The sequence below is a fragment of the Protopterus annectens genome, chromosome 9.part0 (genome assembly GCF_019279795.1).
Source record: "Protopterus annectens isolate FY-2018-M chromosome 9.part0, PAN1.0, whole genome shotgun sequence".
Lineage (NCBI taxonomy): Eukaryota > Metazoa > Chordata > Ceratodontiformes > Protopteridae > Protopterus > Protopterus annectens.
Window position 1 is genome coordinate 1,703,784,333 of NC_056743.1, and position 26,517 is coordinate 1,703,810,849.

The window sequence follows — 26,517 nt, forward strand, 5'->3', positions numbered from 1 at the left end:
TGCCCACTTTCTTTCTGTACTGTATTAGAAACTGTAAGGACTAAGAGGCTGAAAAAGTTTTCTCGGGTTTGCACTGCAGATGTAGTAATGGAGAGAGAGTATTCATACTCTCCTAGAATAGTCCAAATCCTTACTTTTGCTTAGAGGCCTCAACAGGAAAATCCAGAAAAGTAAAATGCAGTTTTCTATATGGGCGTCTCCCAAAGGGATGAATTATTTCATTGCTTGCATGCAGTTGTATTTCTCAGATTTCTGAAGGAAATCTAAGCTACTATTTGTTCATTTTGCTACAATATCTCACTTCCATGAAGCTGCCAATTCATTATCTTTGGTTTCTTTAAAGCTGTGCATAGCTTTTCGTAGAGGTACTTTCCAGCACTTACAGGTATGCCACGGTGGTACGGCGGTAGCGTTGTTACCTCACAGCAAGAGGTTCTCCCGTTCGATTCTCAGCTTGAGAGTGCTTTCTGTGTGGAGTCTGCATGTCCTCCCCACGGTTGGGTAGCATTCGAACAACATGCGTGCGTAAATGGCTGTGCCTTCATTGAAGGTTGGGCGTCGAGCTGGCAACTCGGCGTTTCGTAAAAATCTACTGCCAATCATTAGCAGACTGGAGTTCCGCTGTGGCGACCCCTTACCGGGAAAATGCCGAAAGACCAACAACAACTTACCAGCACTTACAGCCTTTTAAGGACACTGTTCCTCCATTGGGATATGTATTTTTTTTTAGGGAAGTCATAACTTCCTTGTGAACCTGCTGAAGTTGATTTGACATACCTGCCTTGGAAGATGCTTTTTTAGTAGACATTACTTCTGCTAGAAGGATTTTTGAGGTGAAGGCCTTTAAAACTTTTCCCTCTACAGTAAGGATTGTCATTAAAACTAATTTTTCTTTTGTGCCTAAGGCAGCTACTGAGGCAAGCTTAATTTGGCAGTCTGCCTGTGTTTCCTATTGTAACATGATAGAACCAAATCAGTAAGTAAGGATTCTCAACTGTTTCTCATGTTTAAGAAAATGAAATTCAAGCTTAGAAAAATACTTTTCGTAAGTGACTTGCTAACTCTCAGGTTCTGTTTTTAAAATTATAGCAAACATTGCTCCCGTCTCTGCATGCAGCACATTTAGACCTGGTGCTACTTGTAAAGTATGAGAAATAATGCTTCAGGTAACAGTTGGGCACCTTGCCATATGGGCTTCACTGAATACATTTGCAAGACTTTGTTAGCTGGAAAGAGCACTATGAAAACTAAAAATGTGTATCTTGTTTAGGTAAGATAAGTGGGACAGCAAGTCATAACTGATTTTGTGCCACTAGCACTTAAGGTAATGGGATATCAAATATTGTACTGGTAGGCTAAGCAGTGATCATAAACAGTGTTTGAAATGAGAACATTTTCTGTTATGTAAGCCAGATAATCTCAGTATGACAATGTTGCAGATGTTCTTCATCTCACATTGCTGCAGTCCTTACACTTGGGTAGTCCGCTGTCCTCGGTCGGCCCGAATATCAAAGTATAAGGCTGACGTCGGTCAAGGCGCATTTGACTGACATCAGGACGTCAGGGTACAAATGCGCATGACCGACGTCATATCCTCAGTCTTTTTTGCCGCATGGTCCGATGCAGAAGCAGCGTTGCAAGTGCCGGTTGGCGTTCTGAAATTGTTCCATTTCGGAGTTTCAGACCGAATCAAAGTTGGCTAAGTACCCCGTTGGGCAATATTTTAGTGTTTTCTTGCCTCAGTGGTTTACCGGATGTCAGAAAAAGTGAATAATTGTATTTCTTGTGGGAAACAGATACCGCATAGAGACTACCATACTTTGTGTATTCCTTGTTTAGGGCCTGAGCACGACGTTGTTGGGTGTCGCTCTTGTGCTAGATTCAATAAGCGCACTATTAAGAGAAGATTAGATTGTGCCAGGTTAGTCTTGAAGCGGTGCAATTATAAAATGCCGTCGGATGCTCCGACGCCCGCTTCTTCGAAGAAGCGCAAGGACAAAGCTGTTAAACCTAGGCTAGAGGAACCGTCAGTACCGGACGCCGGTTCTTTGGAGGTGTCGGTAGAGCCGGTGGTTCCACCGGAGGTTTCTTTGGGATCCCAGGGAGAGACTTTGTTATTGCAGGATGTGGCCTCTCAGGAGGCAGGCCAGGCTGATGGGGCTTCTCAGGTTACTATACTCCCTCCTGCCTAGGGTGGTTAGGCCCTCTCCTTCTGTTTCCAAGGCTTCTCCCAGGGGCAGGCCAGGTTTAGCTTCAGTTGGTGTTACCCCTAGTTCTTCACGAACTGTGCCCAAGAAGCATATGCTTAAAATGGCAGAAGATTTGATTACTTTGATTAGGGGTTCTATGCCCCCTCCTGATAAGAGACCTAGGGTGGAGCCTGAGCTAGGGAGTTTTGAGCAGACTTCAGATGTTTCGGAGTCTTCGGCTGAAGACTTGCAGGAGTATTCTCCTTATTCTGATTCTGATGTGGATGATTCTACTCCTTCTGCTTCTCCTCCTGAGGATTTTTCTTTTTCAGAAACTCTTCATTCCATGAGGGAGCATTTTAAGTGGGAAGGTCAGGACTTCTCTGATTCCAGGAAAAGGCTTAGGAATTTTTGTTTTACCCCAGCATAGGCCTTTGGCTATACCTCCTGTTTTGGATGTAGTGGAAGATGTTTTTACAGAGGCTTCTCTTAATCCTGATTCTTTACCTCCTGCTCCTGTTAAACCGGATAGGTATTACAGGGTGCCTGAAGCTCATAAGTATCTTTTTAAGAGTCCTAGGGCAGACCCAGAAACTGTTAGCCAGGGGCCTAAAGGTGTTAAGGCTTCTGTTGTAAAGAATCCAGTTCCTGCAGACAAAGAGGCCAGGGCCTTGGATAGATGGGGAAAGAAAGTTTATACTTCTTCCACTCTTGCTATGAGGGCTTTGAATTGCCAGTTTCACATGTTGAAATACCAGAACTATCTTCTTTCACAATTGAAGTCTAAGGTTGATGCTCTGGCAGAAGGTATTGATTGTAAAGAGTTGCAAGATTTAGTACATGTTTCTGAACAGGTGGGTAAGCATTCTTTGCAATGTGGTTTTGATGCTGTACAGGCCTCGTCTAGGGTGGCTGCCACTGGGTCAGTTCTTCGCAGGCACGCCTGGCTGAGGGATCAAAATTTATCTGACCATGTTAAAACAAGGATTTTAGATGCTCCTTTACAATCTGACGTGTTGTTTGGTTCTCCTGTTGAGGCAGTTTTGAAGAAAATGGAAGACAAGGCTAAGTCTATGCAGACTGTTAAAGATTTTTTGCAGGTCCAGCCTCCTAAGTTTAGTAGAAATTGGCCTACTAAGGGGTGGGCGTATCCTTCTTATGATTCCCAGTCTAGGGGTAGATCTAGACGTGGTAGGGGCAGAGCTCAGGGCTCTTTCAGGCCTAGAACAGGGAGTTCTCCTGCACAGTCTTCGGGTGGGGGCAGGGGTCAGTCCTTTCGTAAACAGACCCAATGACCTACCTTTTCAGCTGCCAGAGCCTTCTCGTCTGGCAGCACCTTTGGGAGGAAGGTTGGCACTTTTCAAAGAAAATTGGAGTTTAATTACCCAAGACAGATGGGTATTGTATATCATACACCACGGTTACAGGTTTTATTTCCATACCTTGCCTCCTTTCAAAGGCATGCCAGACGTTCCTCCTCAGCAAAGAATAGAGGCCCACAAGCAAGTTTCTCTGTTACTCCAAATAGGGGCTATACAGCCGGTCCCTATGCCAGAAGTGGGCCTAGGATTTTATTCTCGCCTGTTCCTAGTACCAAAGAAGGGGAACACGTGGAGACCAATTTTGGATTTATCTATCCTCAACACTTATCTGGACATTCCCAAGTTCAAAATGTTGACGTTACAGCAGCTTTTACCTCTGCTGGGCAAAGATCATTGGATGGTAACTTTGGATCTCAAGGAGGCTTACCTTCATGTTCCTATCAGACTAAGTTGCAGGAAGTATCTGCGTTTTCGAGCTGGGACTTCTCACTATCAGTTCTCTGCATTGCCCTTTGGCTTATCTACTGCCCAGAGTGTTCACGAAAGTTCTGGCTCCAGTGATAGCTTTCTTCAGGCTAAAAGGAATACAGATCTATCCTTATTTGGACGACTGCCTGATTCTGGCTCAAGGAAGGAAGAGCTTCTTCATCATTTGGAATATGTGATAGCAGTGCTAAGATGCCTGGGGTATTCTGTGAACGAAATAAAGTCCAGTCTAGTACCCTCTCAAGACATGTGCTTTCTGGGTGTGAGACTGAATACAGCATCCCAGATGGCCTTTTTAACCCCGGACAAACAAAAGAGTCTTTCCCTTTACTTCCATCAACTATCTCATCAGTCCGGGCTGACTGCAAGGACAGTCCTTCAAGCCTTAGGGTTCATGGCATCTTGTATTCTGGTGCTTCCCAATGCCAAACTGCATATGAGGAAGCTGCAATGGTATCTCAAAAATGTATGGACACAGCACTGCCAGGATCTGGACACTGTCATTTAAATAATACCTTGCATTCAAAAGGAATTTTTGTGGTGGGCTCAGGAATGTCACCTAAACAAGGGACTCTCTGTGACCCGGCCAGAGGCGAGTCAGATTTTAACGACAGATGCCTCAGACAAAGCTTGGGGAGCTCATCTAAATGGAAAGTTGATACAAGACAAGTGGCCTGCCAGACTACAACATCTACATATCAACCTGAAGGAGATGTTAGCAGTCCAGTTTGCATTAATAGCTTTCAAGGATTTACTTCTTCCAGGGCAGGTGTTGATTCTAACAGACAACACAACTGTCATGTGGTACATCAACAAGCAAGGGGGAACGATTCTTATCCTCTATGCAGGCAAGCAATGATTTTGTGGGAGACTGCTCTCAGTTTACAGCTCAATCTTCAGGCAAGGTTTCTGCCAGGAGCACAGAACTCCTTAGCAGATGTGTTGAGCAGGCAATTATGGATCCCCACGAGTGGAAATTGGATCCTCATGTATTTCAGAAATTGACAGTGTCATGGGGAACTCCAGACATAGATCTGTTCGCTTCTCCACTAAACCACCAGCTGCCAAAGTTTTGCACAAAAGGTTTCATCCCACAGCTTGGAGAGTGGATGCTCTTTCTTTCAATTGGAGCAATCTTCATGTGTATGCCTTTCCACCTCTGCCTCTCCTCCCAAAGGTACTTCTAAAGGTCAGACAGGACAAGCCAAGGATGATTTTAATAGCTCCAGATTGGCCTCGACAGCACTGGTACCCATTACTGAGAAGTCTGGTACGGAAGCCTCCATGGCCTTTGCCTTCGATTCCACACCTGTTGTCACAGGAGGACAGCCATTTGCTCAATGTCAAGCTTCACTCTCTGCACCTAACAGCCTGGCATATTCTGTTTTGAACCATAGTGGGCCTCCACTTCCTCAGCAAGTTTTGAATGTTATTTTGGAAGCTAGAAGGCCTAGTACAAGGAAAGTGTATGCAGATAAGTGGAAGAGATTTTTATTTTGGAGTGCAGCAAAGATTTTGATGTTTCTGAGCCTAATTTGAGTGTGGCTCTTCAATATCTTACTGAATTACTGGACAAAGGTTTGTCTTTCTCTTCTATTAAGGTTCATGCTGCAGCAATTTCGGCTCACTATGATTGTGACCCACCATTGTTTTCTCATCCTTTGTTCAAGCAATTTCTTAGAGGGGCAAAGAATATAAGACCCCACGTAGAGCTCCTACTCCTGCTTGGGATCTCAATTTTGTGTTGGAGAAACTCACTCTACAACCTTTTGAGCCTGCAGCTACTTCTGAGTTGAAATATTTATCATGGAAGACTGCTTTTTGTTGGCCATTACCTCTGCAAGAAGGGTTTCTGAATTGCAGGCCCTTATGGCGTTGAGCCTTTCTTGATTTTCCATAAGGATAGGGTATCTTTACGTACTAATCCTTCCTTTATGCCTAAGGTGGTTTCTAGTGTGGCTTTAAACCAAACTATTCATTTGCCTACTTTTTATGCAAATCCCCAAAATAAAGGGGAAAAGATTTTGCACACTTTAGATGTACACAGGCAGTTGCGATATTATTTGGACAGAACTAAAGGGTTCAGGCAGTCTCAGCAGTTATTTGTTTCTTTTGCTTTGAGTTCTCAGGGCAAGCCTGTGTCAAAACAAACTATTTCTAAGTGGATTGGGTTTTGCATTGCTTTCTGTTATTCCCATCATGGCAAGGAGATTCCAGCTGGGATTAGGCCTCATTCCACTAGGGCTACTGCCACTTCGACAGCTTTTTTGAGGGGGGTGGCAACCATGGATATTTTGGAGGCAGCTACTTGGAGTTCAGTGCATACTTTCTCTAGGCATTATCACCTGCCACTTTACTCTAAATCCAGGGCTGGTTTTGCCACTGCTGTTTTGCAGGGCATTTTGGCAGCTCCTGGTTCCTTATAGTTTGGCCATCCTCCCAGACCTCTGCTTTGGGATTCTACCCAAGTGTAAGGACTGCAGCAATGTGAGATGAAGAACATAGTACAGTTTTGTACCTACCATAAATGTAGATGTTCGAAGATCCACATTGCTGCAGTCCAATTTACCCTCCCTCCTTCCCCTCTGTAGTTAGAGGTGGTTGTAAATATTGTGTATATAGTGTATATTTTGTACATATAATTAGGGCAAGGGTGCTTGGTTGTTTGTTTTGCTGTCTTTTGGTTTTGACCTTTATTTTTAGGGTCTTCTGACATCTGGGGCAAGAAAAGACTGAGGATATGACATCGGTCATGCGCATTTGTACCCTGACGTCCTGATGTCAGTCAAATGCGCCTTGACCGACGTCAGCCTTATACTTTGATATTCGGGCCGACTGAGGACAGCGGACTACCCAAGTGTAAGGACTGCAGCAATGTGGATCTTCGAACATCTACATTTATGGTAGGTACAAAACTGTACTTTTCAGCACTGATTTTGATGTATCGTTGCAGTTGTAGTGTTTGCGTTCTGCCTTTTGAAGTATTATAGACGGACCACACAGCCAGTAATATATGTATGATCATGCAATTTGCTGCAGTAGTGTTGTAGGTCAAAACAACGTAAAGGGCCAGGCAAATACATAATTCACATTAAATGAGTAAAAAGAAAAAAACTTGTTCGAGAAGCACCCTCTATTGAAGTCGATAGCAGCTTCTGTTCCCCGGGAGGAAGCAGTACTTTGTGGTGCTTAGCTTGTATGCCTGTCCAGCATTTGTGGCTTTTGTAGGGTGAATGGACCAGTTGTGAAATGTCTAAATGTTCTAAAAGTTAACGTACATTATTTCACAAGTGTAAAAGATGGTTTTGGTTTAACTGTTCTGTTTTCCAGGTATTATGCCAGTCATTTAGGTAACATTTTAATTTGTTGAGAAATACTAGATTAGAGCTGATTACACAAGCACAAAGAGTCCCTAGTCTTTTTGTAACCTGAGCTTACTAGGGTCTCCTTTGTCATTTTGGTGAGACCTTTCATTTCTTTCATTTGCTAGTAAGAAATAAGCTGCTGTTTGGGGTGGGTGGGCGTTATGATGCAGGACATGGGAACGGTCGATGCTTTTACAAGTGGGTGCTGTCTGTATGTCAAATTCTGCTGTCCATGCCCCCAAATGTACACATAGACCCACCCAGCACTGAACTGCAAGTTAAAATGGTTTCTGACTTTTAGCTGTTTGCTCATGTCATATAATATTTAACATTTGGATAAATTGTCCTGTGGAAGAGATTCAAGTTGCTGTTTTAGTTGTAGAAAGGACTTGCTAAAAAGTGAATTTTGTATGGAAACAAGTTACCTATTGTGTGAAAACAATTTGCTATCCATTGTTAAATTCTTAATGATTTTCCAACAGAGAATAGCTTTTTTTGAGGTTCCTAGTATTTCATACACTGATCTTTACACCTGGAAATAGTGGCTGATGATGACTGGGTAAAATTAGACTTTATAACAGACTTTGCTACATTTGGTCATGTACATGTTCCCATTTTTTAATGTAAACAGCTGAATGGTGTGATCTGTGGTCCTTGACTGTTCTGAGTTGTGATGTGTGTTCATTTTTGTTCTCCTTAGGAATTGCAAAAATGTTTTGATACAAAAGATATTCAAATGCTACAAGATACTATAAGCAAAATGGATCCAACAGTAAGTTCTTAAATATTACTTTATTTTTTTTCATGAGGTCTTTTGCGATCTTAAGGCAGTTCTGCATGTTTTGAATCCCAACCTATAGAACAAAACACATGAAACATTATTTTGATTACTGCCAGTTGTCATGCGTCCATTTTATAAAATCTGCGTGGGAGGCATTTCTTCCAGACCCATGAGCTTAGGTGTGTTTACTTTGCTAGAAGTGTTATGCATTGTGAGGGCAGGAAGCGTTTTGCTGTATGAAGATTTTTTTTTTCATGGGTGACATTACAGTTTTATTATGTAAGCATCTTTCTTAGGAATATGCTCCTCAAGCAATCTGTTGTAATCTGCTTACTATGTTTTCGTCATTTTTTTGCCTTAGTGTCCCAATGAGCCTGGTGCAGTGTCATGTAGTATGCTATGCGGCGTGAACATCTTAGTTGTTCGCTACTACCCCACACCCTTCACAGTTTGTAGTTGGTCACACTAGCTGTACAATTTTAGCAAAGTAGTTTTATTGCCATTGAACAAGTAAATTAGCTTTCAGTTTCTGACATCTTTGTTTATTGCATATTAAGTTACTGTGTTCAGAGACCATTTCTTGGGAGAAAGGGATTTAAGTAAAAGAGGTTTCTTTGGGTGATTAGTATATTAATTCATAATGTGAAAATTAAAGCTTGAGTTGGGCATCAGTCCTCTCTTGCTATTTTTCAGCAACTATCCCTAGGTGTATACGTGGCTACAGTATTAAGTAGATACATTAGAGGGAGCTAGAGTAAGAGGGAGCTATATGCCTTACTTGGTTCCTTTTTTGGTGCATGAAGTGAATGATCAGTGTGCTGTGCAAGCTAGTTCTAGGTTTGGCAGGATCCGTACAGACTTTTTCTTTATCTTATTTAATATTGAGACTTACTGTGCGTAGTTTCATGATTTTAGTAATGTTGTGGAGAAAATGTCCAAGGAGTTCTTCTGTGGATACCTTCCTTCAAAAGGCCATAATTGGCATTTTCTTTGTTGAGGAGAAATTCAGAATTCTGTTGAACTGTGAGCACTTTGCTAAGTGAGCTAGAAATTTGCAAGCCTTTTTAGCCCTTAAAACAATTACAGGGGAAGAAATAAAAGCTATTACAACTTGAAGTATTAGAAATATCAGCTTCATTAAGCTTGTAATCCACATCTTATACTAGAAAGTAGCAATTAATATTCATTTTCATTAAACTTCCCTATTGTCTACAATCACAGCTGCAGTCAGACCTACACCTACTTCACCAATGACTAATAAACAGTAAAGTTTTATGCAGTGCTTCCAGAACTGCTGTCTGGCACACCACATTACTTACTGTCCCAAGAACATAAATATCTCAGACCTTCATAATTCGTATCATTGAAACCACAACCAAAATACCTAGGGATCTGGCATGATCAGTCACTTAACTTTCAATCACACATTAATAAAACCAGAACTAAAATCAACCTTCTCCCCTTTGGAAAAAAAAATCCACCATTTCTCCTCTTATCAGCCAGTTCTGCAAAAGAAAAGCTAGTTCTCTCTCACCTACAGTGCTGATTACCCATCAGTGCCCATGTGTCAGAAAGGACCCACCACCACATAACAAACCATCTGCAGAATTTCATCATTCCCACTGCTTCAGTGGTATTTTGGGTTTTCTGACAAAGTAACCCAGTATTGACCAGATATCAGGCACTCAGACTTCCCTCCTTCCCTCTCCCCATGACACTCGATTGGCTGAGCATATCCTGAGAGGGAAGCCTTCAGCTATGATGAAGTGAGTGTTCAATCCGTGTTCATCATACTTGTCACTGCTGCAGTAACTTGGCTTTATGGGTTTTATGCTGCCAAGGGTGTATAACAGCCAGCCATCCAGCTTCCAAAACATCAAGGCACTTAACCTTGCATCCAGCCTGTCTGGCTGCTCAAGCTGAGATGGACTAAAAGAAATGTTTGTGCGCGAAGCCCTTCAGAGCTTTACCTCCTTGAAAGAGTACTCTGCTTGGAGGCTTTTGAGGATCAACAATCGGGTTTTTTCCTTTGCTGGGCAGAAAAGTTCCCTTGGGGGGGGGGCTTGAAAATTTCTTAATTTTATTGATGTTTTACTGTGTTCCTCTTCAGGAAAGTTGTATTAAAACTAGGAATGTCTCAAGACTGTAACATACTTCTAAACTGAGCATTTTTTTTTCTGTCCGTTTAAAAGTGGTGTAAAGTAACTGAACATTTTTCTGTTGAGAATTCTGTATCTGATACTGTCAGTATTTTCTTCTTCTCTTCACAGATGAGTTACGGATCTGATCCTGAGATCCGACTCTGCTGCTAACAGGCTCTTGGCAACCAAAGAAGCTCTTGGACACCCCCCTTACCCCAATCCATCTGTCCCTGTTCCCTCAGATCTCATTTGCTGCTTTGCGAAAGACGTGGTCCTTCCTAGAGCTCTTGGATAGTCAGGTCATATTTCTTTAATTATTGCCTTTTTCCAATTCTTTATCAACCTTCAGTACCTTAATGCTGACCTCTTTCTCTCCTTGTTAGAAAACTTTTTTTCCTTGGTAACCGCTTTTTATTAGGTTACAATATCTCTCTCTAGCTTTCTCTCCCGTAATCGTCATTTTCTTAGAACAGTTTTCTCTCATCCCTTACCTTTTTTGATAGTCTCAACTCCTATTGTTACTAGATGTTCTTCATGTTTCACTGTTGCAGTCATCACATTTGGGTTATCTGCTTGCAGTAGCTCTGTCGGTCTGATTATCAAAGTCTTGTGTCCTGCGTCAGTTGCTGTCTCATCTTCCGTGACGTTGGGTAGTCAGGGTTATAAAGCATGCAGCCACCGCCATTACATAAGTCTTTCTTGCCGTGCCCGAAGCAGAAGGAGTTCGCAAGAGCCGGTCGGCCGACTCCTGAAATTTTTGTTTTCGAGTTTAAGAAACGAAGTCTTCAACTAAAGCTATGCACCCCATTGGGGAAACTTTTTCTTGCTCTAAACCGATGTCAGTAAAAGTCAATAATTGCATTTCTTGTTGAAAGCAAATACCTCATAAAGATTTTCATTCGTACTGTATTCCTTGCCTAGGCCCTGACAACGATGTACCTCACTGTCAGTTTTGTGCCTTATTTAAGCAACAAACTATCTGTCGTCTGTATATTTATGCTTCTAAATATTTTGGTACTCAGTTCAGTTATCAAGACATGTCTTCGGTAAGCCATCCGACTACCAACATTCTGAAGAAACGCAAAGATAAAGGCAGAGACAGGCCGCCTAGGTCCAAAGCTGCCGACTTTGCTTCTCCTAAGCCAGTCGCCAGTTCGCCGGTACTCAGTGAGGCGCTTTCACAGCCCCTGATACTCGCTACTTCAGATTCGCAGGCCTCTACTGAGACCCATTCGGAGTCCGGTATGCCGCGAGGTGCTTCAGCTGTGGAACCTGCGGATGTCAATATCTTAGATGGATCCGGAGCCGCTGTGCAGGCACTGGATTCTGAGGGTGTATTCAGGCCTACTGACTTGCATATTAAACCGATGCCGTCTTCTTCAAGGCCTAAAACTCGTACCATGCCTAGAAAACCAATGCCCAGACTGCATGGTTAGGGCTCTATGCCTAAAAAACAAATGATAAGAATGGCTGAAGACCTTATTACTTTAATCAGGGGAAGTCCACCTTCCCCTTCTAAGAGACCTAGGACAGAATTTGCTTATACTTCTGACCAGTTTTCTGAAATTTCTGTTTCCTCTGATGACCAGGATTTACCCTTATCTACCTATGAGGATTCTGATGCAGATGACTCTATTCCCTCTGCCCCCCCCGAGGATTTATTTTTTGGTGAAACTTTGTATACTTTTAGGGAGCGTTTTCGCTGGGAAAGCAGGATTACTCAGAGTCTAAAAAGAGGCTTTAGGGATTTCTTACTCCTGCCTCAACACAGGCCTTTAGCTATCCCTCCTGTACTAGATATTGTTGATGATGCCTTTTCAGAATCTAGCTTAGCCCCTGAATCTCTACCTCCTGCTCCCAACCTGATAGATATTACAGGGTTCCTTACTCTAACAAGTTCCTTTTTAAAAATCCTACTTCGGATCCTGAGGACATTTCACAGGGACCCAAGGGCATTAAGGCTACTACTGCCAAAAATCCTATCCCCTCTGATAGAGACTCCAGGGAACTGGATAGATGAGGTAAGAAGGTATACACTTCTGCAACCTTGGCCATTAGGGCCTTAAACTGCTAGTTTCATACATTAAAGTATCAGCAGCATATTATTGGATTGCTTAAACAGAAAATGATGTTGATTCCTGACTGTGCTGAAAATAAGGATTTACAGGATTTAATGCATTCTGCTTAACAGGTTGGAAAACATACTTTGCAATGTGGTTTTGATTCACTAGAGGTATCTTGCAGGGCTGCTGTCACTGGGTCTGTACTTAGAAGGCATGCTTGGCTTAAGGAGCAATCTTTGCCAGATCATGTTAAAGCTAAATTGCTGGATGATCCCTTAAATCAGGACCGCCTGTTTGGCAACAAAGCAGTAGTAGTACTTAAAAAGATGGAGGAAAAAAGCTAAATCTATGCAAACTGTTAAAGATTTCCTACAAGTACAGCCTCCAAGATTTAGTAGGCATTGGCCCTCTAAGAACTGGTCCTTTCCTGCCATTTCCAGGCCTTCTCAGTCCAAACCCAGAACCAGTATAGAACACCCAGGCTTCAGTCCCAGGGTATGCACAGAACTAAGCAGTGGGGGGCTCCCACTTCCAAATCAGGGAGTAGTAAGACCCCCCCCCTTATGGTAAGCTGTCTCAATGACTTAACTTTAAACTTCCAAGCACTTCTCAACTGACTGCTCCTTTAGGGGGAAAGATTGCTCTGCAGGCCAAAAACTGGGATCTCATTACCCAGGACAAATGGGTTTTAAATATAGTTTCCCAAGGATACAAATTTTACTTCCACACGTTACCAACCGCAAACGGTTGGCCAGATTTACCCCCAAATCAGCAGGCAGAGGCTCCAAAGCAAGTACTCTCTCTGTTAAGCATAAAGGCAATTCAGACTGTACCAGAAGAGGAAAAGGGACAAGGTTTCTGCTCAAGACTTTTCCTGGTTCCCAGAAAAGACAATTCATGGTGTCCTATCCTGGACCTTTCTATCTTAAACACCTTTTTGGTGATTCCAAAATTCAAGATGCTAACTCTTCACCAGTTGCTTCCTATGCTAGGCAAAGATGCCTGGTTGGCAACACTGGATTTAAAGGAAGCCTACCTGCACATCCCAGTCAGGGAATCTTGCAGAAGATGCCTATGCTTCAAAGCAGGCTACATGCACTATCAGTTCTCTGCACTGCCCTTTGGCTTATCTACTGTGCCCAGGGTATTCACAAAGTACCTAGCTCCAGTCATTGCATTTTGCAGGCAAAGAAATATTCAAATATACCCATACCTGGACGATTGTCTAATTCAGGCAGAAAGCCAGGGCATACTTTTGAATCATCCGGCATTTGTACAAAAGGTGCTGACTTGTCTGGGTACACCATAAATGAAAATAAGTCATATGTGGTACCCTGTTAACAAGTTATATTCCTGGGAGCAAAGTTGAACACAACTTCCCAGATGGCTTTTCTCACACCAGAGAAACAAATTCATTTGACAACTTAATTCAAACTAATGGCCAAAAAGACCCTGCTATCTGCAAGGCAAATACTGCAAGCCTTGGGGTTCATGGCCTCCTGCATTCTACTAATTCCATATGAGGAAACTACAATGGTATCTAAAAAGCGTATGGTGTCAACATTCTCAGGATCTAGAAGCAATGATTCCTATCGTATCTTGCCTACGGTTAGAGTTCCTTTGGTGGGCAGAGGCCTGCCACCAAAACAAGGAACTACCATTCACTTTACCCCCTGCTGCCCAAACCCTAACAGACGCATCAGACTATGCATTGGGGGCTCACCTGACAGGGAAGTGCATTCAGGGTAAATTGAACCCACGTCAAATGCACCTGCATAGCAATCAAAAAGAAATGTTAGTTGTACAGAATGCTCTGACAGCCTTCAAGGACCACATTCTTCCAGGACAATTAATGGTGAAGACGGACAACACCACTGTGGTACATAAACAAGCAGGGGGTACCCATTCTTACCCCCTCTGCAGACTAGCCAAGGCTCTGTGGAACACAGCCTTGAGCTACCAAGTGTATCTACAGGCTCAATTCCTGCCAGGAAACTAAATACACTGGCAGACGAACTAAGCAGAAATCTCATGGATCCACACAAGTGGAAACTAGAACCAAAGACTTTCAACATGTTGATAAACAAATGGGGGAGCCCAGATATAGACCTATTTGCCTCCCCCCAGAACTACCAATTGGACAAATTCTGCACAAGGACTCCCCACAAATAAGCTTGGAAAGTGGATGCTCTGTCCTTCAGCTGGAATAATCTATCAGTTTATGCCTTCCCCCTCTGCCTCTCTTCTCCAAAGTACTAGTAAAGATCAAAGAGGACAAACTAATGACGATACTGATTGCGCCAGACTGGTCAGTGTGGCTCTTAATCAGTCCATTCATTTCCAAACTTCTTTTCTAATCCGCAGAACAAAGGGGAATGCCCCTCTTACGCAGTGTGTCACTGCTGGCTCCATGGCACCTGCCTCAGACCCCTACCCTGCTGTTACAGCAGGAGAGCTAGATTCTGCACCCTCATCTTCAAACCCTGAACCTGGCAGCCTGGCTAATTACCTAATCTCTCTGTTACCATCCCTCAGTAAACAAGCATTGGGTGTCATTTTGGAGGCAAGGAGGCCTAGTACTAGAAAATCTTATGCTGAAAAATGGAAAAGATTCTGTGCCTGGAACCAGACTCAAAGGATGGGCACAGCAGCACCCAACTTACCCCAGATTCTTCAATACCTAACTGAGATGCTTCACAAGGGGCTTTCTTTTTCCTCAATCAAAATTCACACCTCAGCCATTTCAGCTCATTATAACACAGAACCCACCCTCTTCTCTCATCCACTGCTCAAGCAGTTTCTCAGAGGGTCCAAAAACTTAAGACCACCCAGGAGAGCCCTAACTCCAGCCTGGGACCTTAACTTTGTATTGGAAAACCTCACTCTTCCTCCGTTTGAGCCAGCTGCAAGTGCAGAGATAAAATTCCTTTCTTGGAAAACAGCCTTCCTTTTAGCAATCACTTCAGCAAGAAGAGTATCTGAATTACAGGCCCTTATGGCAGTGGAGCCTTTCATCATCTTTCATGCAGACAGGGTGTCCCTCAGGACCAATCCCTCCTTCACGCCCAAGGTGGTATCCAGTGTGGCTCTTTCAGTCCATTCATTTGCCAACCTTCTTTTATAATCCACAGAACAAAGGGGAAGGCATACTGCACTCCTTAGATGTGCACAAACAACTTAGATTTAACTTGGACAGGGCTAAACCTCAAAGGAAATCTGAACAACTGCTGGTGGCATTTGCTGCAGAGGCAGAGGGGAAGGCTATTTCAAAGCAAACCATTTCTAAATGGATAGGCCATTGCATTAATTTCTGCTGTAAGCACCATGGAAAACCTATCCCACAAGGGACTAGACCCCATTCAACCAGGGCTGCATCTACCTCTACAGCCTTTCTCAGAGATATCCCTACCAGGGACATCCTAGAAGCTGCTACCTGGAATTCTGTACATACTTTCACTGAGCATTACCATTTGCCGATTTTCTGTAAATCCAGAGCTGGCTTTGCCACTGCAGTCTTGCAGGGCCTTATAGCTGGCCCTAATGCTGTCTAAATTCCTCCTCCCATCCTTAACTTTGGGAAGCTACCCAAATGTGATGACTGCAACAGTGAAACACGAAGAACATAGTACAGTTGTGTGCACTTACCATAAATGTAGATGTTAGAGTGTATTCACTGTTGCAGTCCTGGCTACCCTCCCTCCAACCCCCTGACTTCCCTGACATCTGGAGCAAGTAAAACTGATGTAATGGCGTTGGCTGCATGCTTTTATACCCCTGACTACCTGATGTCATGGAAGATGAGACAGCAACTGATGCAGGACCCAAGACTTTGATAATCCGGCCGACTGAGGGCTACTGCAAGCAGATAACCCAAATGTGATGACTGCAACAGTGAATACACTCTAACATCTACATTTATGGTAAGTATACACAACTGTACTGTGCAAGAAGAGGCCTTCTTCCATTCTGTCAGATTCATCAGAGCTGAAGGCAAACATTCCTAAGCATGCCGATTAAAGACCTGTTGGAGCCATCGGCACTGACTCCTGGCAAATCTGCTGTGGAATCTTCGGCTCTGGAGGCATCTGATAAAAGATGGGCCAGATCCGTTGGTATTGGATTCAAGAAAGAGTGAATTTAAGCCTGCGATGTCTCTTTCTCAGACCAGGTGCTCTCCAAAATAAACCCTGTACCCTCCCCCTTTTTATCCAGGTCGAAATCCTCCTCTGGCTCTTCTCGTTCTGCCAGGACCCGTACAGAGGATGCCATGGAGTGCTTGGTGCAGAAGATTTTGTGGGCCAAGGAAAAACTAAATCACCCCCAACCCCAACCCACTTAGCTCCGGGTCTTCCTGAGTCCATCCATTACTCTCCCTCTGGATCTTCCTCTGACTTTGAGTAAGTTTCAGAGGCCTTGGATCTGATGCGTCCAGTGCCTTTTAGGTCGTATCAGAGAACTTTGTCTTTGAATCAGGCCTTGGCTCTGAGTTCCTTCATTTTCTCAGAACCAGAGAACCCACGGACCCTTGCAGTCCTCAAGCACATTCAACTCCTATGTTGTTGGAGCAGCAATGCCTCTGTAGGCCTCTGCACAGGTGAGCTCTGTTCTGGCTTTTACCCAGGGTGAGACGTATTCGGTGATGGAAGAGGCTTCTTCTCACAGGAGTCCTCTTTCACTCCGGAGTAGTCACCCTTTGGGGCCTTGGATAGGGCAGTAGCTGCCACTGCACCTAAAAGGATAACTTGCACTTTGGATCCTCAGCCTGTCAGGATTCCCTGCATACCTCTTCCGACCAGGTCTCTCCACTAGGACAGCAATACCTCAAGCACCAAGATGCCCAGCAGGGACTCCCTATCTCTTCAGATACCTCCACAGTCTCCCACTGAGGAAGTTCCTTGAAAGAGACTTTGTAAGAGGAAAGATTTGGACTCCACTGAGGAGTCTGCCACTGAAGACACTGACCTTGATGAAGCAGAATGATCCCCACTGTCACCTCCTGAGGACATGTCCTTGGGGGGAGATTCTGGAAATTCTGAAACAGAGGCAGTTGGCAGTCCAGTAATCCTTTGGCTATGGAGTCTGTGTACCTGGCGGATTTTGTTTTCTCACCCATCTTCCTCCTGGCTTACTCCGCCCACTGATGAGCTCATAGGTTTGATCTGTAGGCGGGCATGGGAAACCAGTTCCCCGAAGACCAAACAGGATAATTACAGCCCTGTCCGATAAATCCTTCTGGATTAAGGGTGTTGCAGTAGATGCTATGGTAGTGGCAGCAGCGACCAAAAAGCAACTTTTGGAGAGTTCTTCTGTCTGTTCTCATAATAAAGATTCTAGGATGATGGATAGGTGTGGGAAGTGTGTTTTCTTTTCAGTGACATTTGCTTTGCAATCGCTGAACTCTCTTTCCCATTTTACAAGGTTAAAATGGGATCTAATCAAGGAACTTAACATATACCCTGCAAAGAGCAGTAGCTGAGGGGGTACAACAAAAGGTATCTTCACAGCTAGCTACCTTACACTCTGTAAGCTAACTCTTCCTTGAGGATTATTGCTCACACAGCTGAAGGAACAAGTAGGGCTATGGGTTCCGGCATCTCTATGAGGAGGCATGCTTGAATGCACCTTTGTGGAGCCCTTTAAATCTTCCTTGCTCAGAGCCCCATTTAATGGTTCTCTTTTTGGACCGAAAGTTAGATACCCTTTCCAGGTGTGGAAAAGAAGGTAAGATTCTGTCCACCATGGGCATACGTTTTCTGCCACCCCCCCCCCCCCAGACTTTACTGTATAGGTCAGAGGGGAAGCAGGAAGATGTGGTTCAAAAAATCTCAGAGTTTGTACCAGGACACGCATGGAGGTTTTCCCCCAGAGGCAGAAAGGGAGATAATGGAAGACGCTGCCCTCCTGGCATAGGTGGCCTGCAGAACCAGGGCTCCCAAGAGCCCTTTTTTGGGAAACCCTCCAACGCTCCTGAAAGGGAGGCAAGATTGTCCACCTCTGGAGGCAATTGGAGGTAGTCTCTCCCTGCACAGGAGAGCCTGGCAAAACACAACTTCCAATTTGTGGGTGCAGAGGATTATATCTAGAGACTATCACATTACGTTTGATCAACCCCCTCACCTTATTAGTAGAATCCCGGACATCCTACCCAGTCAGAGAGCAAGCGGTTATTCATATTGAAAAACTAGTGGAAAAAGAGTCATCCGAGGGTCCCCCCAGACCAGAGAGGATTTGAAACTTACTCGAGGTTCATTTTGGTTCGAAAGAAGATAGGGGACTGGAGACCAATCCTGGATCTCAGCAAGCTAAACAAGTCAGTTTGACGCAAGTTCCGAATGGTCACTGTTCAGTCTGTACTTTGTTTTTTGGCAAAGGATGATTGGATGTGCTCAGTGGATCTTCAGGATGTGTACTACCTTATAAAGATAGACAGGCACTCCAGAAGATGTCTGCGCTTCTGGTTGGGCGCCAGTCATTTTCAATTCAGAGCCCTGCCTTTTGGTCTTACCACAGCCCCCCCCCCGGGGTGTTCACCAAATGTATAGCAGTGGTTGCTGCTCACCTCAGATAACAAGGATTCAGAGTGTTTATTTAAATATCTGGCTCAGCTCCATCCTGACCATACATCTACTGTTAAACACACGTGACTCTGTTCTTCAGCTTTGTGCACAACTGGGTATCATGGTAAATTATCACAAATCGAGTCTGGAACCGATGCAGACCTCTGAGTTCATTGGAGCAGTTTTGGATGTAACTCAGATGGTTGCCAAACTTTCAACATCAAGAGTATTGATGATCAGATGACAAACAGGTTGCTTCAAAATTGGAAGGTAGCTGCACGTCACACTCTTTAAGCCTTAGGATCAGTGGCTGCGATAATAGTACTAGTACTGGTAGCCAGATTCCACATGAGTTCTCCAGTGGCTTCTGGCTCTCCAGTGGTTAATTCTTCATCAGTTCATGTCCCACCAGATTCTGATAACCCATGCATGCAAGAGATCCCTTTTATGGTGGATGCATTCAAAACAATTGTTGCCAGGCCAACCCTATATTCCCCCACAGCCACAGGCCATGATGACCACTGATGCCTCCCAGATAGGGTGGGGGCGGGGTATTTGGGGAGAATGGTCCAAAGGATCAAGTCCGCAGATGAGGCGAGCCTGCACATCAGTGTCCTGGAGACGAGAGATGTGCTCCTCGCATTTCTTCTCTCCCTGTGAGAAAAATTGCAGTGCAGTCAGACAACATGTCAGTGGTCTGGTACATAAACAAGGGAAACCAGATCTTACAATATGTCAGACAGTGGGTGATCTCCTCCAACCATTTTCTCATAGCAGTACACATTCTGGGGAAATCCAACATGATATACAAATTGAGCAGATACATTCTCATGCCTCACGAGTGGTCCAGCAACTGAAAGGTAGTGGAGGACATTTTCCACAGGTAGGGCCAGCCTTCCTGCAACCTTTTTGCTTCTCCCCTGCACAACAAATCCATCCACTACTTTGCTGTGATCCCCCACAGGGGAGTCCCAGAGGGATGCTTTCACACACAATTGGCCCCCGGTCTATTTTATCCCTTTCCCCCCACTTCCCCTGATCTCCAAGTTCATTCAGAAAGCAAGCAGGTCGAAGAGAACCAGGGTTGCCAGACGTCCCTATTTGGTCGGGACTGTCCCGAGATCAGCAGCCTGATCCCGAGTCCTGCCCTGCTGGTTTAAATCCCGGCCAGCCTCCGCTTTGTGTGTTTTTTTTTTTTTTTTTTTTGATTGTCCCATATGCCGGTATACGGGCCAATCAAAATTAAACACGGAGTTCTTGTGTTCCGCATTAAACACGAAGCTCCGTGTTTAGCGATTTTTGATTGGCCCATATGCCGGTATAAGGGCCAATCAAAAATCGCTAAACAGGGAGCTACTTTGTTGAATGCGGAACTGCAATGCATTAAACACGAGAAGCTCCGTGTTTAGTGCAGAGCTACTGAGTGAGCTCAGTTCTTTAATGTGGAACTCTGCTCTGCATTAAAGACCTTTTTTTTTTTTTTGGTCTTCAGTTGCTGTCCAAAAACTTTTTTTTTTTTTTTTTTTTTGGGTCTTCACTTGCCGTTGTCCCTACCTGGGGTGCTGGAAATCTGGCAACCCTGAAGAGAACACAGTAATCCTTATTGCCCCATTCTGGCCTCATCAAATTTGGTTTCCCTTTTTTTGAACTCCTCTTCAGAAGAAGCCTTGGATTCTGAAAAGCTTTCCATAGCTGCTGTCACACTCGACAGGAATGATTCAACTGAACATCCACAATCTTAAGCTGACTGCTTGGTTTCTCCGATTCTCCTCACCAGTCAAACATATTCTATTCCCTTCTCATAAATTGTCCACCCAAAAACTGTGCAAAAGTAAATGGAAGAGATTTGTAATTTGGGCCAACAACGTAATGTTGATCCTATTACAGCCCCTGTTCACTTTGTCTTGGATTTTCTGGCTCAGCTTTTTAATAACAGGGCATCTGCCTCTACAGTCAAAGTTCAATTAGCTGCATTTTTTGTTTTTCATGCTGGAGAGGATAATTTGTCCCTAATTTCTCATAAACTTTGCAAAGCCATCTTGAAAGGGACTCTGTTGTTAAAACCACCTCGCAGGGATCCTTCTCCCTCATGGGACCTGAATCTAGTACTGTGTTCTGTTGTATAGTCACACTTTGGACCCACAGCCACCTGCGTGATTAAGCTTCTCTCCTGGAAGACTGTCTAGTAGCAATCACATCAGCATTGAGAATTTCAGAGATCCAGGCTTTATGCTCGCATTCTCCTTATCTTTTTCTTTTCACAAAGACAGTCTCACTACGTACCAACCCCTCCTTTCTCCCCAAAGTTGTTTCTCAAACCAGTATCAAATGATCTGTTGATTTGCCTTTTTACTTTCCTAACTTTAGCAACAAGGGTGGATATGTTCTATACTTGCAAAACACTGCCTTCTTTTGTACTTGATAACTTAGGGTTAACAAATTTGCTTCTGTTAATTGATGTGGTGCTCCTGTGATTTTGTACAATTTAAATATTGTAGAGTTTGTTGAATTTTTAGATTCTGATGAAGTCTTGGTTATAGACTGACGAAAGTGCTTAATCTTGTTGGCTCATTACTAATACATTTTTAAACTTCTCGCTGGTGTCTTCAGTACCTTCAGGCTTTTGGATTGTCTGTATTTGTACATTCTACACTTTTTAGATGTACATAGACAGTTGCGATTCTACCTTCATAGAACTAAAGAGTTTTGCAAGACAAACCAGTTATTTATTGCTTTTGCAGACCCTAAGAAAGGCTCATAAGTCTCCAAGGTTCCCTTATCAAGGTAGCTTTTTGATTGCATTTTCTTCGTTTACACCTCAAAACCTGTTAATCTTCCCAAGCTGTCTGAGCTCACTCCACTGGGGCCATGGCCTCATCTGCTGTTTTTCAAACTAATGCTTCGTGGATGACATTTGTGCAGCAGCTACATGGTCTAATCATTATACCTTTATCTCCCACTTTAAGTTTGATATGGTCCCCCAGGGAAGGGCCTCCTTTGGTTCAATGGTTCTGAGGAACATTCACCCTGAGTCCGCCCAGGATATAAGAAGCTGTGGACTCTGTCCTGTTTGAGAGGAGGGGAGGAAAAAATAGACCATATCAGGTAAAGAAGCTATGTCCTCAACATAAAGTTCCATCTGTGTTGATTTTTTTCATCTCTCCTCACATTCCCTCCCTTCAGCCCCCGACCCTGGTTGAATGAGAAGTTTTTATAATCTGGGCATGTGTTTTATCATTGCAGAAGCCAGTTCTGCAGAGACTATCAAGTTTCACTCTCTAGTTTTTATTCTGGGGTTTATTGCCAGTGTGTATTATGGCAAAGAAGATCTGAGGAAACATAGAGATGCATTGTGGGTAAGGGGAGTGTCCAAGACCTTCTTTGGTTGCCACGAGCTTGGTAGTGGCCAAGTCTGATGCAAGAATCTGATCTGTAACCCATCTGTGAGGAGAGATGAAAAAAATCAAAAATACAGATGGAAATTTATGGTGAGTGCATAACTTATTTTTTACTTTTGTATGGCTGGCATAGTGTTTTAGGGTTTAGTGATTTAGAACACTTTTTACTGTGTTTCTGTCAAAGTAAACTGAACTGGTGGTGTTTACTGGTAATTAATGATTGTTTTTACTGGGAAAGAGGCACCATTTTTAACTTGACCATGGAACAGAATACCAGTCCCTCATTCAGTTCTCCTTCCAGCCACAAAAAGAAAAGATTAAGCAAACAACCTTTGCCACCACCGCAGACTAGTAGTTTGCCTCAGTTGCAGGTGGGTGACTCTGCTGTGGCCATTTGTTTTACTTCAGACCACTCATCTTTTGCCCTAGATTTCAGTGGTATAGCACCTGCAGCCACTATGGACAGGAGGTTAGCGTCATTCTCTGTGGCTGTTTTGATCCCTCCGTAGACGAGGGAAAGCCACAGACATGTTTCCGTCTTATGTAAGAATGCTGTGCTGTGCCCATCCCTGGGGAAACTGCTGCCACTGTTAGTAACAGTTGGCTCAATTTTTCCTGTCAAAAAGAAACAGAAAATCAAGCATGCATCTACTCCTTCTCAATTTCCTTTGGCTAGGAGTAGTTTACTGGGTCTGGTTCAGGGGTTTAATTCAGGCTATTGATCCTTCCTTTGAGGGTTTCTCTTTCTCTGAAGCTACTGCTAGAATGTGCCAGTGGTTTTCAGTGGAGAACGCTTAATTTCTCAGTACCTCATAAAATACTAAGAGGAGTTAGAGAAGGATTTTTCAGAACTTACACCCATTTCTCCTGTGCATTCTGCTTTAGAGAATGTGTGCTTTTCTGCCTGCAGTTGTCCTGATAGTTCTCAGAACCTCCCAGATGTTGAAAATTAAATTTTAATTTCTGTCTTGGATAGGTTTAGTGTTTGGATTCTCTGCTGCAGAGGGGATCAAAAATGTGATGAAAGGGGCAAGCCATTCCAGGGAATCTAAGGGATTCATCCCTCTTTTCCAAAATTCCCAAGGGATTTTCTGTCTCCTTATCCAGTTTTGGCAAATAAGAAATGAGTACACAGTTTTAAAATGTCTTTTATTTGTATTTTGTTAAGAAGAAATGGTAAGGGGGATCCAAAAAGAGTCTTGACCTTCCCAAAACAAAGGACAGTTGAAGTCTGACTAAACCCCTCCCACCCTGGCTGCTTTCCTTCTTCCAGAAAGACCGAATCTCCATTTTTCTCTTTGGCAGCAAATAATTTCAGACAAATGGGTTCTGAAATCATTCATCAAGGTTACAGATGGCAGTGGGGAGGAAATTCTACCTTTACAGGATGTCATTCCTCATACTCCATATCACTCGCTTGTTTTCACTAGTTTTTTATCACATCCTATCTCAAGGAGTGATAGAACCAGGTCCTCCTCCACAGGTGGGAAAGGTTTTTATTCAAGGATGTTCTTAGTGTCAGAACAAATTCTTGGAGACAAAATTTAGATCTTAACTAAACCTGTTTCTGATTTTATCCAAATTCAAAATTATGTACTTTTCACAACTTCTTAACCTCTTCTTCCTCTTTCAAGTTTCCTAACAACACTAGACTTTAAAAAAAAATGCATTTTCTGTAGTCCTATCTCGCCTTCATTCTTACATATGGGATGAGAGCCGATCCCCTGCTCTGACTCAGCCTATTTACAAGCTGGAAGAATTCTAGTTGGCTCGTGGCTAGGTAGGTATTCCATAGTGCACTAGCACAATCCCCAGATCTCGTTTGTCGCGTCAACGAGTTCAGAGGTGTTTCTCTTTGGCTAAGTCTTTAAATTTATTCAAAATTTTTGGATAATTTTTCTGTTTTTACCGTAATATAGCATTGTATAGTCATAGTATAGTTAGCATTTACTAGTGCGCCGTATGTGTGCAATTTCTTTATGTGCAGTTGGCCTTTTGATCGTGTAGTACTTTGTATCATGTGTGCCAGTTTTTGCTCGTTTAATATACTTGTTCATAATTAGATATTAGTATTTGTAGGCACCTTTTGTGCTCTGTTAGGCTGTGTGTGTTGTTAAATAGTTATAGGTCATAAACTTTTGCAGATTTTCCGCTTGCTAATATGTCTAGTGTTGCAAACAGAGCTAGGTTTGGTTCACTTTGTGTAGTAATTTCTACTTTGAGACTTTATTCCTTTTGGGTGTGTGCAACTCTTTCCAATTTGTTCTGTTTTCCCTAGGTCTGTTTTAGTTAGAAGACCTAGATGTCCTTCAAGAATGCAACTGCAGTCCTGACATATGGGTTGTCCTGCCTCAGGCAGCCCTTCGGTCAGCCGGATTCCAAAGTCTGGGTCCTGCATCGGCTGATGTCGCCTCCTCCCCATCAGAGCGGCTGGGGTATAAAGGGATCCACCGACGCCATCTTCTTCAGTCTTTCTTGCCGCGCGGTGCCCGAAGCAGAAGCAGTTCGCAAGTGCCGGTCGGTCAGCTCCTGTGTTTTCAGTTACCGAAGTCATCTAAAAGCTAAGTACCCCGTTGGGGAACATTTTTTCTTGCCTCAGCCGATGTCAGAAAAAATTGAAAAAGTTAATAATTGTTTGTCTTGTGGTAAGCAAATACCTCGTAAGGACTTCCATTCTTACTGCCTTCCTTGCCTGGGCCCAGACCACGACGTCTCGGCCTGTGCTGCCTGTGCTTGCTTTAATAAGCGCACACTCAGGCGCCGGGCAGAATTTGCCGAAGACTTTTTCGGCGAAACTTACGCTTATATTATGCCGTCGGAACAACCGACAACACATACTACCAAAAAACGCAAGGACCGGGACCGACATCCTCGGCCCGCGTCGTCCACCGATACCATGCCTAAGCCCACCGCGAGTGCATCGGTCCCATCGGAAGCGGTAATTCATCCGCTCCAGGCCGACGACACCACTTTAACGCGTACTTCGGTCCCGGAGATCTCCCGGGTGCCGGTTGTACATTTTCCTCCCGAAACCGAAGCTCTAGATTTACCTGACACCATACCTGTGGATAAAGTTACCCTTGCACGTGGGGCAGCTAGGCCTCCGGTCTCCATGTCCATCAAGGCCTTCGCACGTGCTAAGGCTGCCAGCCAGGCCAAGGCCCATCCTAAATCTTCTTCCCAGGGCCCCTCTTCTGATAAACAGATCATGACTCTAGCTGCTGATCTAACCTCTCTTATCAGAGGTTCTCAGTCGCATCCAGACAGAGGTTCTCAGCCGCCTGCAGATAAAAGGCCTAGAACTGAGCAGACAGACACCCTCTCTTCAGATGAAGCCTCTGGGGATTCAGAGCACTCAGATACCCAGGAAGAATCCTTCCAGGCCTACGAGGACTCTGATGCTGAGGAATCAATTCCTTCTGCCTCTCCTCCAGAGGATATTTCTTTCGGTGAAGTTCTCCACTCCATGAGAGAACATTTTCAGTGGCAGGGTCAGGAATTTTCTGACTCCAGGAAAAGGTTATGTACCTTCCTTAAGTTACCCCAGCACAGATCTTTAGCTATTCTTCCAGTGTTGGATGTCCTGGATGATGTATTCTCAGACTCCAGTGCTTCCCCTGACTCTCTCCCTCCTGCTCCTGTCAAGCCAGACAGATATTACATGGTTCCTGAATCTCATAAGCATCTCTTTAAGGCCCACTCTGTGGATCTAGACACTATTTCACAGGGCCCCAAAGGAGTGGCTACTTCCTTGGCGAAAAACCCTCTGCCCGCTGACAGGGAAGCTAGGTCCCTGGAGCGATGGGGCAAAAAAGTTTATACCTCTTCCACCCTTGCCATGAGGTCACTTAACTGTCTTTTTCATATGTTTCAGTACCAGGATTACTTAATGGATGATTTACAGAAAAAGTTAGCCTCTCCTGAGCCTATAGATAGAAAGGCATTGCAGGATTTGGTTCATAACACTCAGCAGGTTAGCAATCATTTTCTTCAGTGTGGTTATGATGCATTGGAAGCTTCATGTAGGGCAGCTATGACAGGGGCCGTTATACGTAGATATGCTTGGTTGAAAGAACAGCCACTGCCAGACCATGTTAAAGTAAAGCTCCTGGATGCACCTCTGGAAAAACAGAAGCTTTTTGATGCTAATGCACAGGATGTGTTGAAGTCTATTGAGGAAAAGGCAAAATCAGTACAGACAGTCAAGGATTTCTT

General features: G+C 43.8%; 1 protein-coding gene across 2 annotated transcripts in view; it reads left to right on the forward strand.

Annotated features, from left to right (window-relative positions):
- CDC37 (cell division cycle 37, HSP90 cochaperone) overlaps positions 1–26,517 on the forward strand; it is a 935,136-nt gene that overhangs the window by 761,813 nt on the left and 146,806 nt on the right. For both annotated transcript variants that reach the window (XM_044084570.1, XM_044084571.1), the window contains exon 7: positions 8,063–8,134. In XM_044084570.1, coding sequence (XP_043940505.1) covers positions 8,063–8,134 — 72 coding nt within the window. The remainder of the gene's footprint in view (positions 1–8,062; positions 8,135–26,517) is intronic.